This window comes from Erpetoichthys calabaricus, chromosome 1 (genome assembly GCF_900747795.2).
Source record: "Erpetoichthys calabaricus chromosome 1, fErpCal1.3, whole genome shotgun sequence".
Classification (NCBI taxonomy): domain Eukaryota; kingdom Metazoa; phylum Chordata; class Cladistia; order Polypteriformes; family Polypteridae; genus Erpetoichthys; species Erpetoichthys calabaricus.
In genome coordinates this window covers 214270552-214284204 of record NC_041394.2, presented here as the reverse complement: position 1 = coordinate 214284204, position 13653 = coordinate 214270552, and the positions used below count along the sequence as shown (strand labels likewise).

Here is a 13653-nt window from a genome sequence, read left to right as displayed (position 1 = left end):
GCATGATAAGGTATAATTATGTAGCTACACTACTCCCTCTAGCTCGTTTTTTTTATCTTATTCTCAGTTGCTTTTGATGCTCTTACCTTCATACTTGCATATATGCATTACGACTTGCTTTGTAAGTCACCTTGGATAAAGGCTTCCGATAAAGAAATAAAATAATAATAATAGCGAGAAGGCAGACCTCCAAGAAGGATTGAAAGTAGAATGCAGGGGCTGTACTACTAGATTCATCACCACTTTACGCTGTTAAAGGAAAGTCAAATATCTCAATGGACTGCATATTTAAAAGCTGGTAAAGTTTCATAACAAAGACTGCAAAGAGATAGTGGAGAAAAGGTTTTTCCTAGTGCTTCATCCTGATCAAGTAGTAACGAAATTAAAAGAAATACAGGAATGCTGACCAAAATTTATGAATTAAATAAATCTCATGATGACTACCAACACCAAATTAAGAACAACAATATCATAACGAAAAAAGATGGGGTTTTAGCAGCAGAGTTAACAGTAAAGCTTTAGCTATCCTAGGCTCTCGCCTCCATGTTTTCCCCCCTCAAAGGTGGGGGAGGAGGATCGGAAGGGGGGACGAGTTCCGCTTTGACTCCTTAACACTGCATTGTGGAGAATTTAGAGAAAAAGTGAAACTCACCTATAGAAATACCATAAAGAAAGTAACGGACTGGGAAGCAGAGTCCAAGCGCTAGTGTTTATGGGCTTTTCTGAAAAGTGCACTAAAAGTGCGTGTGGGACACTGTTCTGTTGTTATCCGAAGGTGCACTGGATAGCGAATGCGAATGTCTGTGGATCAAGTTACAGTTCGCGGAGTTTTGGTGTGAAACGCGTTTTCGTGATAACTGGGGAAAGCTGATGAAACTGGGAGAATGCGAATTAACATCCGATTTAAGAAATGCATCTTAACCACTAAAAAAGGAAAAGTTTTGTGAGAAAGAAAGAAGTAATGCACACGAAGGGGCGCCCATCCACGCAGCCATACGTACGAGGCTGGCCAAAGTTTCAAGCTGGATTCTTGGAAGGCGTTAAAATTCATAAGAAGATGCGGCTTCGTGTGTCTGCAAGTACACTTTAGATAAGGAGCGATATTTTCGTTTGGGTGGAAGTGGAAACAAATTGCTTGTTTTTTGTCATCCCACTCCATTTTAGCGAAGGGGGCCTTTCCTTTTTTGAAGATAAAGTTTGGTAGAAGTTTGGATTTTTTTTTCCAAGATGTCCTCCCGAGGATATTCCTTTGTTGAAAGATTCGGGATGTTCTTTATTTTCGAGGTTGTATTTCTGATCGTCCATTTGGGAATAGCCCAGGAAAACGACAGTGTATTTTCAGATGACTGCAAGAAGACCACAACTTGTGAAGTTTTAAAGTATAATACATGCCTCGGCTCACCGCTGCCTTACACGTACACTTCTGTAATCCTAGCCGAAGATTCCAGTTCTCAGGAGGATGCCTCCGAGAAGCTAGCAATGTGGTCGGGTGAGTATCGATTTTAACTTTAGTTAAAATAATTAAGCGAAACTAAAGGAAGGGTAAATCACGCGACGTCCGTTTGCCATATGAAACAAAGGAAACTTTCACGTAAACTTTGATAATGCAATCTGGACGCAAGATCATTTGTTAGAGTGCATTTCAGATTCATTGATATTTTTTATGTGATGAATATGCTTTTCCGAAATTTATTTTTATTGCATGTAACTTTCTTTGATTTTCCTGCTGGGCAAAAAAACCAAACAAACAAATACTCCTTAACAGTCGTTTGTGCTCGGTGTTTAGTGAGGTAGTGATGGAGGTGGGGGTTGGAGTTTGAACTGTGCCTGCCTACCGCGCGGAGGTTGGGGGGAGCTGGGCTGCTGTGACGAAGAGTCTGCGTGGGTGGAAAGACGTTAGCTCCTTACTAGTACATCTCTGTTGTTATCGCTGCGATGTTTACATCAGACGACTGCAAAATAGCGGTCTATTCATGTTCTGATTCTCGTTTCCTTATGACAGGCTCGCAGGCGGTGCCGGCTGTTAAGGGTGCAAGGCAAAAACCTAACGGATATGTACGCGGCACCATCATAGAGATAATTAAGCTAAAACTAACCTTTTTAGCATGCACAGAGAACGTCTAGGAGAGTGTGACAAGAATGTGGGCACTCAATACAGTGAACAGAAATCCGAAGCCCAACAGCTTCCGCGTTAAGCACTGCGCCCCCGTGCTGCAGTATTGGAATGGTGGTGGGGATTTAAAACGTACGTATAGCGTAACATTCCAGGTGGGCAAGGGGACTTGGTTAACTACCTTGAAAGTTACAAGTAGAAAATGTATAGTACTCCAAAGTGCCAGTTGCCAGTTTTTTGTTTTTTAAATAGTTTTCTAATAGTCATATTAAAAAATAACGATTAATAGAATGCAATTACAGGTGATAGTAGATTACATTAAATATGCGTTTTAACAGCATTTTACTATGTCATGTAGTTGAAAACGCAGCCGAAATTTGTTTGGGTTGGTTCAGTAGTCTTTTTACAGAGCGGATTTCAACTTGAGTGATATAAAACGGCGTTGATTGGTGTCCTATTGTTAGTTGATGACTGTGAAAGTCCTGGGACTAACTGCAGTTCTGGTTACTTACACGTCTTTAAAAGATGTTTCTGAAGAAGAAGCTTCAAGGTAAAAGTGTTAGCTGTTTCGGACCATGATGGCGAGTACTTCTGTAGCTGCTGTGCTAAATTAAAGTGTCCGAGAATATTGAATCATTATAACGTGTAGATAATGGAGCCATGGTGGTGTTTTTAATTTACAGTTCTGTAACCCTGAACACATATTTGTTCACTGTACAGAGCAGCACCTAAAAGTTCGTTTCTCCTTACATTTGTTTCTGGGTAAGTGAAATTCTTATACACGGTTGGAAAATTTGGAGTTGCTGGATTGGCTCCAGCAGACCCCCGTGACCCTGTAGTAAGGATATAGCGTGTTGGATAATGGATGGATGGATGGTTAAAATAACTTGCATGCTAGCATGTAATAAAACACCTACATAAAAATAATAATAACCTACACTCAGCATATATATCTCCTGAACCTAATCAGCACACACTAATCTTAAACTTACAATATGCACATAAAAGACAATTTATATGAAACATTTAGTGAAAATGCTTGCTCAAACATAAAATACAGTATTTGTAATACCGTTTTAATGTGGCATAGGTAAAGCTGGCATCTAGGGATTGGCAGTATGGTTAAAAAAACATACAAACAAAAAAAAATATTTTCAGAAGTGTGTTTGGTTATGACCTTAATGGCAATACTTTCTTTTTATGCTAAAAAAGCATATTTTGTGGTTCTGACTTCATAGAAGATAGAGAATATGGAAGGCAGAAAGCAAAAAGGATTGCTCTTAATCATTTTTTATTTTAATGCTGCACTCATTTGCAAAGGCATCAGGAGAGAATGTTGGAAGTGTTGGAGCTCCTTTTACTGTAGGGCACAACAACAAATGTTTTGTTAAAAAAATGATTAAAAATAATTCAAATGGTATTTAGTTTACATCAGAAAGCAAAACAAGAGTTGCCTCATCACATGCTGCATCAGCAAAAATAACTATGTGATAATTTCAGGCCCTGAATTTCATTTTCAGTAGAGGGAGGAATACTCTCTTGTAACAACAAATTGCAGGAGGGTTTCAGCAGATCATCTTAGATGAACAATATATGTAGCACAGAGTTCTTAATTTATCTAAATACAGAAGTGTATATCTCATGATACTATTTAAATCACATAATTTGGCCTGTGATTACTTAAAAAGCTGAAAGTTGGCAGGATGTTAAATTTAGGGCAGTAGATTATGAAACAAGCCTAAAATTATACATACTAGCTATTGAGTACAATTCCATTTTTTTCAGCAAGTATGAAATAAGTCCTAGTCAGTCAGGAACTTTTTCTAAAATCTGTTGGTTTGACATGGATTGACTTCCAGGCCCCAATCCACCACATTTTATCCTAATGTAATACAACACAATTCTTTCAGTTTTTTTTTTTCTCTTCTCATCTCCTCTCAGGCAAGCTTAGTCCTCCATTTCTCCTGACCCCAACTTGCCTGTGTTAGACAGGTCAGACCCAGGAGTACTTCCAGTGCGGTGACATTGCCTCCAGAAAACACTTGCAGGTTAGGTGGAACCCCCCACAGTACAGGGTAACCCTCCCTCCATTGGCACTCAAGGAACCCAACAAGGCTGCCCATTTTGACTACAATGATCATGAAGCCCTGTGGGTGTCAATATAGTAGCTCAATGGCAGGGATGCTACTGCCCAGTGTACTTCTCTTATTTTGGCATCAGAAGTGAGAAAAGGAAGATTGTAAAATACCTTGTGACAGATTGAGGTCGCTGTCGTCCTCTTGAACCCTCGGACAATACGCCAAACACCAGGTAAAAGTCCAAATATTTTTATTTGAACGATAATGTGCACAAAGCACCCTCCACTCCACAATACTCATAAATTAATAATTACACTAATCAATACAATAATCAATCCTCCACATTCCCAGACACTTCGCCACCCTTCCTCCCAGCTCAGCTCAGTGTACTGGTTTCCCAGAGTCCTTTATATAGTCCATGACCCGGAAGCGTTTCTCTCTTTTGTCCATGTGATCATGAACACTTCCGGGTCGGATAAAAAGCTCCTTTCTTCAACCCGGAAGCACGTCATTTCTTCTTGTCATATGATCCTGACGCACTTCCGGGTTATAGGGCACGTAAGAGTCCGACAGCCCCCTTACAGCGACTCCTGGTGGTCCCCATGGTACCCAGCAGGGCTTTGCATATAAACTACAAAGTCCGTGAGGCCCTGCTGGAATTCGGGGAATGTCCATGTTGTCGTGAGAGCTCCACCTGGCGGCCTGGGGGCCGGCCACCCACCACAACCTTTATTGTCACTGTACAATGCAATGAAATATTGTTTGGAGCAAGCCTATTGATGCCTTAGATAAAGGTATATAAGAGTATACATGAAACTACAAGAAACATAAATTTAAATGTAAATATTAAACTATGAAGACACAGTGAGAATTACTGTCAATGTAATGGTCATGAGCTCCACATGGTTCATGTATAAGTGTGTGACTATGTGTGGTTGCTACAGAAGTTCAGTTCAATCAGTGGTTGTTTCTGTTATAGGAAGGGGCAGAGATGGCTGTGCATTTAATAAGCTGATTGCATTGAGGTAGAAGCTGTACTTCAGCCTGCTAGTGCTGGCATGCAGGGCTCTGTAGCACCTGCAGTAGGGCAGAGAAGTGAACATGCTATGGCCAGGGTGGGTTGATTCTCTGCAAATAATCTTATCTTCACTATCCACTGAAGCAGAGAAGTAATTTTCTAGTTCTGGTAGCTGAGCCGTTTTGATGATATGCTGGAGGGCCTTCCTGTTCTCAGAGGTGCAGCCAGAGTTACCATGCTGTAATACAGTATGTGATGACAGACTCTATGTTGCACCAGTAGAAGTTAACCAGCAGCTGTTGTAGGAGTTGTGTTTGTTCAGGCTCCTCAGAAAGTGAAGCCTCAGAAGACCTATCTTGGCCATTGCTGTCGTGTTTGTTGTCCATGACAGGTCATGGCTGATGTGAGCTCCCAGGAATCTGCAACTCTGGACTGTACCATCAACCACTGTGGTCAGGACACCAATCCATCCATGCTCTTTGTACAATATAAGTACTGTAAAAGGTAATATTGTTCTCCTCTTCCAGACTTTATGTCAGTCCTAACAATTAAATACTTAACCACAAAATCACACGTTTGGAGTTGCCTATTCACTTAGTAGAATGCTTTGGACTGCCTGAGAAAAGCACACTTCAACTTAAGTACATAATATAAACAAGACAGTTGAGGACAAGTTTCTTGTAGTGACACAAATAAATCTGAAATTATCACAGTAACCAAACAAAAAATAATGCAAATTAACACTTGAAAAAAAGTTCCTCTCCACACATTTTCTTTAAAAATAATGACATAACTAACTTAAAATGGTTTAAAACTTGTGTAGCATGATTTGCCTTAAATCTGTGTAATCCATTTTGGTTTGCTGGAGGTTGATCATATTTTGGCTGCTGTGTACCTCGTAGCCCAACTGTTGATGCCCTTTATCCCACATTTTGATGCTGATTGGTCATTTGATTACATTTAGTTTTGCACGATTATTGCATGATCATATCAAAATGCAGTACACTTTGAACAGTTACTAACCAAAATGCAATATGCCTTGCTTTTACTTTTGACACACAATCTATAGACATGAATTAAACTGCAGTATGATTTTGTATTGCATTTTAAACTGACATGAAAATTTTGTGCTGTAGTGAAAAGCAGTTGATCATTTGATTGACATGTTTTTCATCTTGATTTGATAAAACCACTTAAAAATTAAGTGAACCACGTGCACATGCATTGCAATTCAATGCAGTTAACACATTGGATTGCATTTAATTTTGGCACATATAGGCACTCAGCAGGCTCCTATCAATTATGGAGAATCCACTGCATCCACTAAACAGTGTCATCTCCAGACAGAAGAGCAGCTTCAGCGACAGGCTGCTGTCACTGTCCTGCTCCACTGACAGACTGAGGAGATCGTTCCTCCCCCAAACTATGCGACTGTTCACTTCCACCTGGGGGGGGTAAACGTTAACATTATTCAAAGTTATTGTCTGTTTTTACCTGCATTTTTATTACTCTTTAATGTAATATTTTTTTTTTTTTGTATCAGTATGCTGCTGCTGGAGTATATGAATTTCCCCTTGGGATTAATAAAGTTATCTATCTATCTATCTATCTATCTATCTATCTATCTATCTATCTATCTATCTATCTATCTATCTATCTATCTATCTATCTATCTATCTATCTATCTATCTATCTATCTATCTATCTATCTATCTATCTATGTACTCTACTCTACTCTACTCTACTCTACTCTACTCTACTCTACCATAGAATTCTATCCATCCACTTGCCTGTCCTGACAACCCTGGATTGCATGGTTTACACAATGACTTGCGATGATAATGTCAGTGAATGTGTGTGGCTTCTCCGCATGTAACGTTTTAAGTTTTCTTATGTAGATTATTGTTTTGGCTTTGTTATAGTACTAGGGTGTTGTACCGTGTTAGCCATTATGAATGTAGAGAAAAGCCAAGCAAAATGACACCTTTTATTGGCTAACTAGAAAGATTACAATATGCAAGCTTTCAAGGCAACTCAGGCCCCTTCTTCAGGCAAGATGTATATATATACACACACAGACACATATATATATACATATATATATTTACATATCTACATACATATATACATATCTATCTATATATATACATATCTACATATATATATATATATATATATATATATATATATATACAGTAATCCCTCGCTATATCGCGCTTCGCCTTTCGCGGCTTCACTCTATCGCGGATTTTATATGTAAGCATATTTAAATATATATTGCGGATTTTTTGCTGGTTCGCGGATTTCTGCGGACAATGGGTCTTTTAATTTCTGGTACATGCTTCCTCAGTTGGTTTGCCCAGTTGATTTCATACAAGGGATGCTATTGACAGATGGCTGAGAAGCTACCCAACTTACTTTTCTCTCTCTCTCTCTTGCGCTGACTTTCTCTGATCCTGACGTAGGGGGATTGAGCAGGGGGGCTGTTCGCACACCTAGACAATACGGACGCTCGTCAAAAAATGCTGAAAGATTATCTTCACTTTGCTCCCTTCTGTGCAGCTGCTTCGTGAAGCGACATGCTGCACGGTGCTTCGCATACTTAAAAGCACGAAGGGCATGTATTGATTTTTGGTTGTTTGTTTTTATCTGTCTCTCTCTCTCTCTTTCTCTGCTCCTGACGGAGGGGGTGTGAGCTGCCGCCTTCAACTGCTTTGTGCCGTGGTGCTTCGCATACTTAAAAGCCAAACAGCCCTATTGATTTGTTTGCTTTTCTCTATCTCTCTGACATTATCTGCTCCTGACGCGCACTCCTTTGAACAGGAAGATATGTTTGCATCCTTTTAATTGTGAGACGGAACTGTCATCTCTGTCTTGTCATGGAGCACAGTTTAAACTTTTGAAAAAGAGACAAATGTTTGTTTGCAGTGTTTGAATAAAGCTCCTGCCTCTCTACAACCTCCTGTGTTTCTGTGCAAATCTGTGACCCAAGCATGACAATATAAAAATAACCATATAAACATATGGTTTCTACTTCGCGGATTTTCACCTTTCGCGGGGGGGTCCGGAACGCAACCCCGCGATGGAGGAGGGATTACTGTGTATATATATATATATATATATATATATATATATATATATATATATATTACGATTGTTATAGTTCTCTTTGTATACCACGTTGTCAGTTCAGCACTCCGGTTGTAATATGACCAAGCCGCGCAAGCACACACTTGAGAATGCAACGTATAGTTGTACAGGAGAAAAGCAATCTTGCCTCAAATCAATGGCAACCTTTTGTAGGTCTATGAACTTAATTTAAACTTTAGGTTTACACGGTGCTTTGTTTCCGACGTGCTGCGTTCAGTCAGTTCACGTGAGCCGCTCTCTTGTGTGATGTTTGCGATGTCCACGGCTTTATTTAATGTTAGCTAAGACCCGGCACTTAAAAGTTTCTCACTACAGCAATTTTAACTCCGTTACAAAGTCATCCAAAGTCTCGTTTATACGTCGTGTCTTCTCATTAAACTTGTATCTCGCGAATACGGTATTGCAAACGGCAGCGGGAGCGTTTCTATAAACTTAATTTAAACTTACGGTTTACACCGTGCTTTGTTTCCGCTGTAGCGAAGTGATCACTCCTGCTGCGTTCAGTCAGTTCACGTGAGCCGCTCTCTTGTGTGATGTTGCGATGTCCACGGCTTTATTTAATGTTAGCTAAGACCCGGCACTTCAAAGTTTCTCGCTACAGCAATTTTAACTCCGTTACAAAGTAATCCAAATCTCATTTATACCTCGTGTCTTCTCATTAAACTTTTATCTCGTGAATATGGTATTGCAAATGGCAGCGGGAGCGTTTCTATAAACTTAATTTAAACTTACGGTTTTAAACCTTGCTTCGCTTCTTATTGTTTCGCTGCCTTCTCAATTGTGTAATGAATGTTTTCTTCAGCGCTCTTTGGGTACATACTGCGTTCACAGTCAGTTCACGTGATTACGTGGGAGGCGTGATGACGCAATACGCAACTCCGCCTCCCATGGCCAGCGAGCTGCAGTCCATTACAGTATATGGACAAAAAAGAGGTTCCAGTTATGACCGTTACGCTTTGAATTTCTAAATGAAACCTGCCTAACTTTTGTAAGTAAGCTGTAAGGAATGAGCCTGCCAAATTTCAGCCTTCCACCTACACGGGAAGTTGGAGAATTAGTGATGAGTCAGTCAGTCAGTCAGTCAGTGATTCAGTGAGGGCTTTGCCTTTTATTAGTATAGATACCATTTGTTTCCCTTTTGAAATAAAATAAACATTTATATGAAAAGCCATATCTCAAAGTGCATAAAATCAAAAAAATTGCACAGCATTAGCAATAAGATTTGTTTTCTTTTCAAAATAAAATAAATATTTTGGTCATATATAACCCAGACACATCACAAAGTACCTTTAACAGAATGAAAAAGTACTGTCAATGCTATCAGTGCCCCAATTGCCCAGACAAGGAAGACAAAATAAAATAAATAATTCCTTAAATTTGTGTAGCACGTTTGTCACTACTCAAAGTGCTTTGCAAATTCCACACAGGTAGGATACTGGATGTAATAATAATAATAATAATAATAATGCATTTTATTTATAGGGGCACTTTACATTTGCAGTAAATCTCAAAGTGCAACATAAAAAGATTAAACAAAGGCAAGGCAAGATAAAAACAGATGAAGCAACAATAATTATAGCATTCTTGTTAATCTTCTTTCCTAAATAGAAAAGTCTTTAGCTGTTTTTTAAAACAGCCCACAATCTGCTGTGTTCTCAGGCTCTCTGGTAGGGTATTCCAGAGCCGTGGAGCAGCGGCTGCAAAGGCTCGGTTGCCCATTGTATGAAGTTTGGTCACAGGGTGGCAAAGGAGGTGGGTATTTGTAAAACGGAGGTTTCTTGTAGTGGATTGTAATGTAAAGAGTTCCTTAAGATATTGTGGAGCATTTCCTTGGATACACTGGTGAGTAAACAAACAGAGTTTGTATTTGATACGGAGATGGATAGGGAGCCAATGAAGTTATCGAAGGATTTGTGAGATGTGTTCATATTTCCGCACCCTCATCAGGATTCTTGCAGCACTATTTTGAATTTGTTGGAGCTTTTAAAGGCTCTTGTTGGGTATCCCGATGAGGAGTGCATTACAATACTCCAGTCTGGATGAGACAAAGGCATGAACCAGCTTTTCAGCATCACAGAGGGAGAGGTAGGGACGGAGTTTGGCTATATTTCGGAGATGAAGGAATGCAATTTTACAAAGGTGATGGATATGTATATCAAATGACAGATGGGAGTCTAACTTGACACCCAGATTTGTAACAGAAGGGTAGAGGGTAATGGTACGGTCAGAAAAGGAAATACAATTTACAGAGGAACGAAGTTGGGGGGGGTGCCAATTAAAAGAGCTTCAGTTTTGGTGCTGTTCAGCTTGAGGAAGTTCTTGAACATCCAGACCTCAATCTCATTCAAGCAAGGGGAAAAAGTTGATGGAGGTGTAGAGGTGTAAGAGAAGTCGAATCCAGTCTCGCATAGAGCTGCGTATCATCGGCATAGCAATGGAATGAAACTCCATGCTTGCGGATGATGTGACCCAGGGGTAGTATATAGATATTAAAGAGGGTTGGCCCAAGGACTGATCCTTGTGGGACTCCACAGGTGACAGTGTGGGTATGAGATTTAGCATCCCCCAAGGCCACATACTCAGTCCTGTCTGTAAGATAGGACTTGAACCACTCGAAAGCAATGCCAGAAAGTCCAATTGTATAGTGAAGATGATGAAGGAGAATATTATGATCTACCATATCAAATGCAGCTGTAAGGTCCAGGAGGATAAGGAGTGATGGAGAGCCCTGGTCAGCAGCCATCAGGAGGTCATTGGAGACTCTGACCAGGGCTGTCTCTGTGCTGTGAGAAGTTCAGAAACCAGACTGAAATTTTTCAAACAGATTGAATTTTTTGAGGTGATCCTGAAGCTGAAGCAAAACAACATTTTCCAAAACCTTAGACAAAAAGGGAAGGTTGGAGATCGGACGATAGTTTGCTATCACTTCAGGATCCAAAGAGGATTTTTTTAAATGAGGTCTAATTTTTGCGGTTTTCAAGGCCAGTGGGACTAAGCCGCTCTGGAGAGAGTGATTAATGACGTCAGCAATAAGAGGGCTTATATCCGATACATTAGCTTTTATCAGAGGAGTAGGAAAAGGGTCCAATGAACACGTTGAAGGTCGCATCCTCTGTATGATGTCCTCAACTTCTTTAACTGTGGTACAGAGGAACTGGGAAAGGCAGCCCATTGGCTTTGATATAGAAACATCCAGCGATGGAGGGCTGGAGGCAGACAGTGAGGAGTGGATGCTGTCCACTTTAGAGGTGAAATATTCAAAAAAATTATTGCACTGTTCCTCTGTGAAATTATTACAGGTGTAGGTGTGAGGATTGAGTAAATGGTTTATCACGGAAAAAAGTTGTTTGGAATTTCCAGGACTGTTGTTGATTAAATTTGAATAGTATTGAGGTCTGGCAGTGGTCAGTGCCCTGGAGTATTTTTTTTGGTGTTCCCGATAAGCTAATTTGTGGACTGTTGAACTGGTTGCAACAAAACGTCCCTCGAGGGCTCACCCAGCTGTTTTCATCTTTTGAAGCTCACTTGTAAACCACGGGGCAGATTTTACAAAAGAGACCACTTGTGATTTAACTGGGGCATGGGTCTCAAGGATGTTGTGGAGCCCATTGTTGTAGTAATCGACTAATTCACTGACAGAAGAAAGGTGGGGAGCAATGGAGAAGATCTTAATGTTGGCATGTATACCCAGGATGTAAACCCATCATCCACTTACTGTGAAGCAATAATGCTACCACTGCACCACAGGTTATAATTTAGAGCATCACACATGAAATAAGAATTGGTCACCATTTTGAAGATTCCCCAGGAGAAGTGGCTACTGTGTCCTCCTTATTCAACAGGTCGTCACAGTATCTTAGACTACAGCCACCACTTCTAAACACACAACAACGCGCTGCATTGTGGGTTGAATGTTGTTCGGCTACGTGGAGTGTTGTATTCATTATCTGTACTACTGTAGGAATTTCTGAAGGCTCGCAAAATGTGTGTTTTTCTCATTTTTTCTCTGTGTTTCTGGCGAGATTACAGGCTGGGCTGCATGGGGCACACGGGCTGCCGTTTGAATAGGCCAGGAATAGTGTACGATTTATGTAACCATATACCACATGGAGCTTCACTCACTTGATTAGGCTTAGGCATTTTAATCAGTTTTAAAGATTGGCATTTTTTGTTGATTTATAAACACAGTCTGATGATTGACAGTTACATGTGCTCACTTTCATCATCAAATATACACGATTATGACGTTTACTGCATTGTGAACTGTGATCTATCATTTTAATCACGAATGATCCATTGCCTAGCTGTACCAGCTTCCTATCTATAGTTTGTTTGTGGTAGACTCCTGCTTCCTGTGATGGATTAGCTGAATTGCTATAAATGGGTCAAGAAATTAATGTATATCTTTTTAAATGTGCTATATCATGAATTGCATCTGGCTCAGCTTTTTCTCATTTCAAAATACTCATGTACTAACTTTCTCAGCCAATAAATTCCAGTATTTTGTCACTTAGAAAGATAGGCTGTCTTGGCAGAATGAGGTGCAAAAGAGACAACAGTCTTGTTTAGTGTGCCATACCACCATAGAACACACACTCGTATCAGGTTAGTTAAGAATTGTCAATTCATTCAGAATAATATAGGAAAAATATGAAAAACTCTCTTGACTATAATCAGTATAGGAATCGAGCATATGCCCACCAATGTGCAGTTGTCAAAAAGTACAATGCATGCAGTGTGACCTCAAGGAAAGAAAGGAAGTAGTTGTTTTGGACCACAGAAACAGAAGAGACTTCTCTGTGTAATATCTCTTGTTAAAACGGCAGAATGGGAAAAATGAAAAAGACAGGCTGAGACTACTGTTGAAAACTGGAAAATACTTGTATATTATCAGTGCTATCAAAATATGGTGAGCTTACAGTATTTTGGAAATCTGAAACTGTGCTGAAAAGTCATCTCATTTGTCATCCCCTTGTATAATGGAGTTTTCTCTAAGGTAAGTGGGTAAGGCCTCCAAAATAATCCAGGGAGCTGTCCAGAGTCTATTTGATCTGCCCAGCAGAGGTCGTGTTGACTTCAGCCAGACTCCTAAAGCTACCTGCTGACCTCTGTTGGAGAAGGCCCTAAAAATGGGAAGCTGGCAAAGCAACTAGTAGTGTCCAAAAATAACAAAAGTCCCGCAAGCAGATCGATGAGTATAAACCTTTGGTTTGTATTTGAAGGTCAAACAAAGGATCTTCGTAAACGGAAGGGTTTGTTTGCAAAAATGGCAAAATACTGCCATGAACTAGGGA

The 13653-nt window shown here is 40.0% G+C and overlaps 1 protein-coding gene across 1 annotated transcript in view; it reads left to right on the top strand.

The window, feature by feature from the left end:
- The first annotated feature begins 527 nt into the window (after positions 1 to 527).
- The window catches only part of smo (smoothened, frizzled class receptor), a 98226-nt gene continuing 85100 nt past the window's right edge, over positions 528 to 13653 (top strand). The window contains exon 1 of the mRNA XM_028811429.2: positions 528 to 1489. Within this exon, the coding sequence (XP_028667262.2) occupies positions 1228 to 1489 (262 nt within the window). The 5' untranslated portion in view covers positions 528 to 1227. The remainder of the gene's footprint in view (positions 1490 to 13653) is intronic.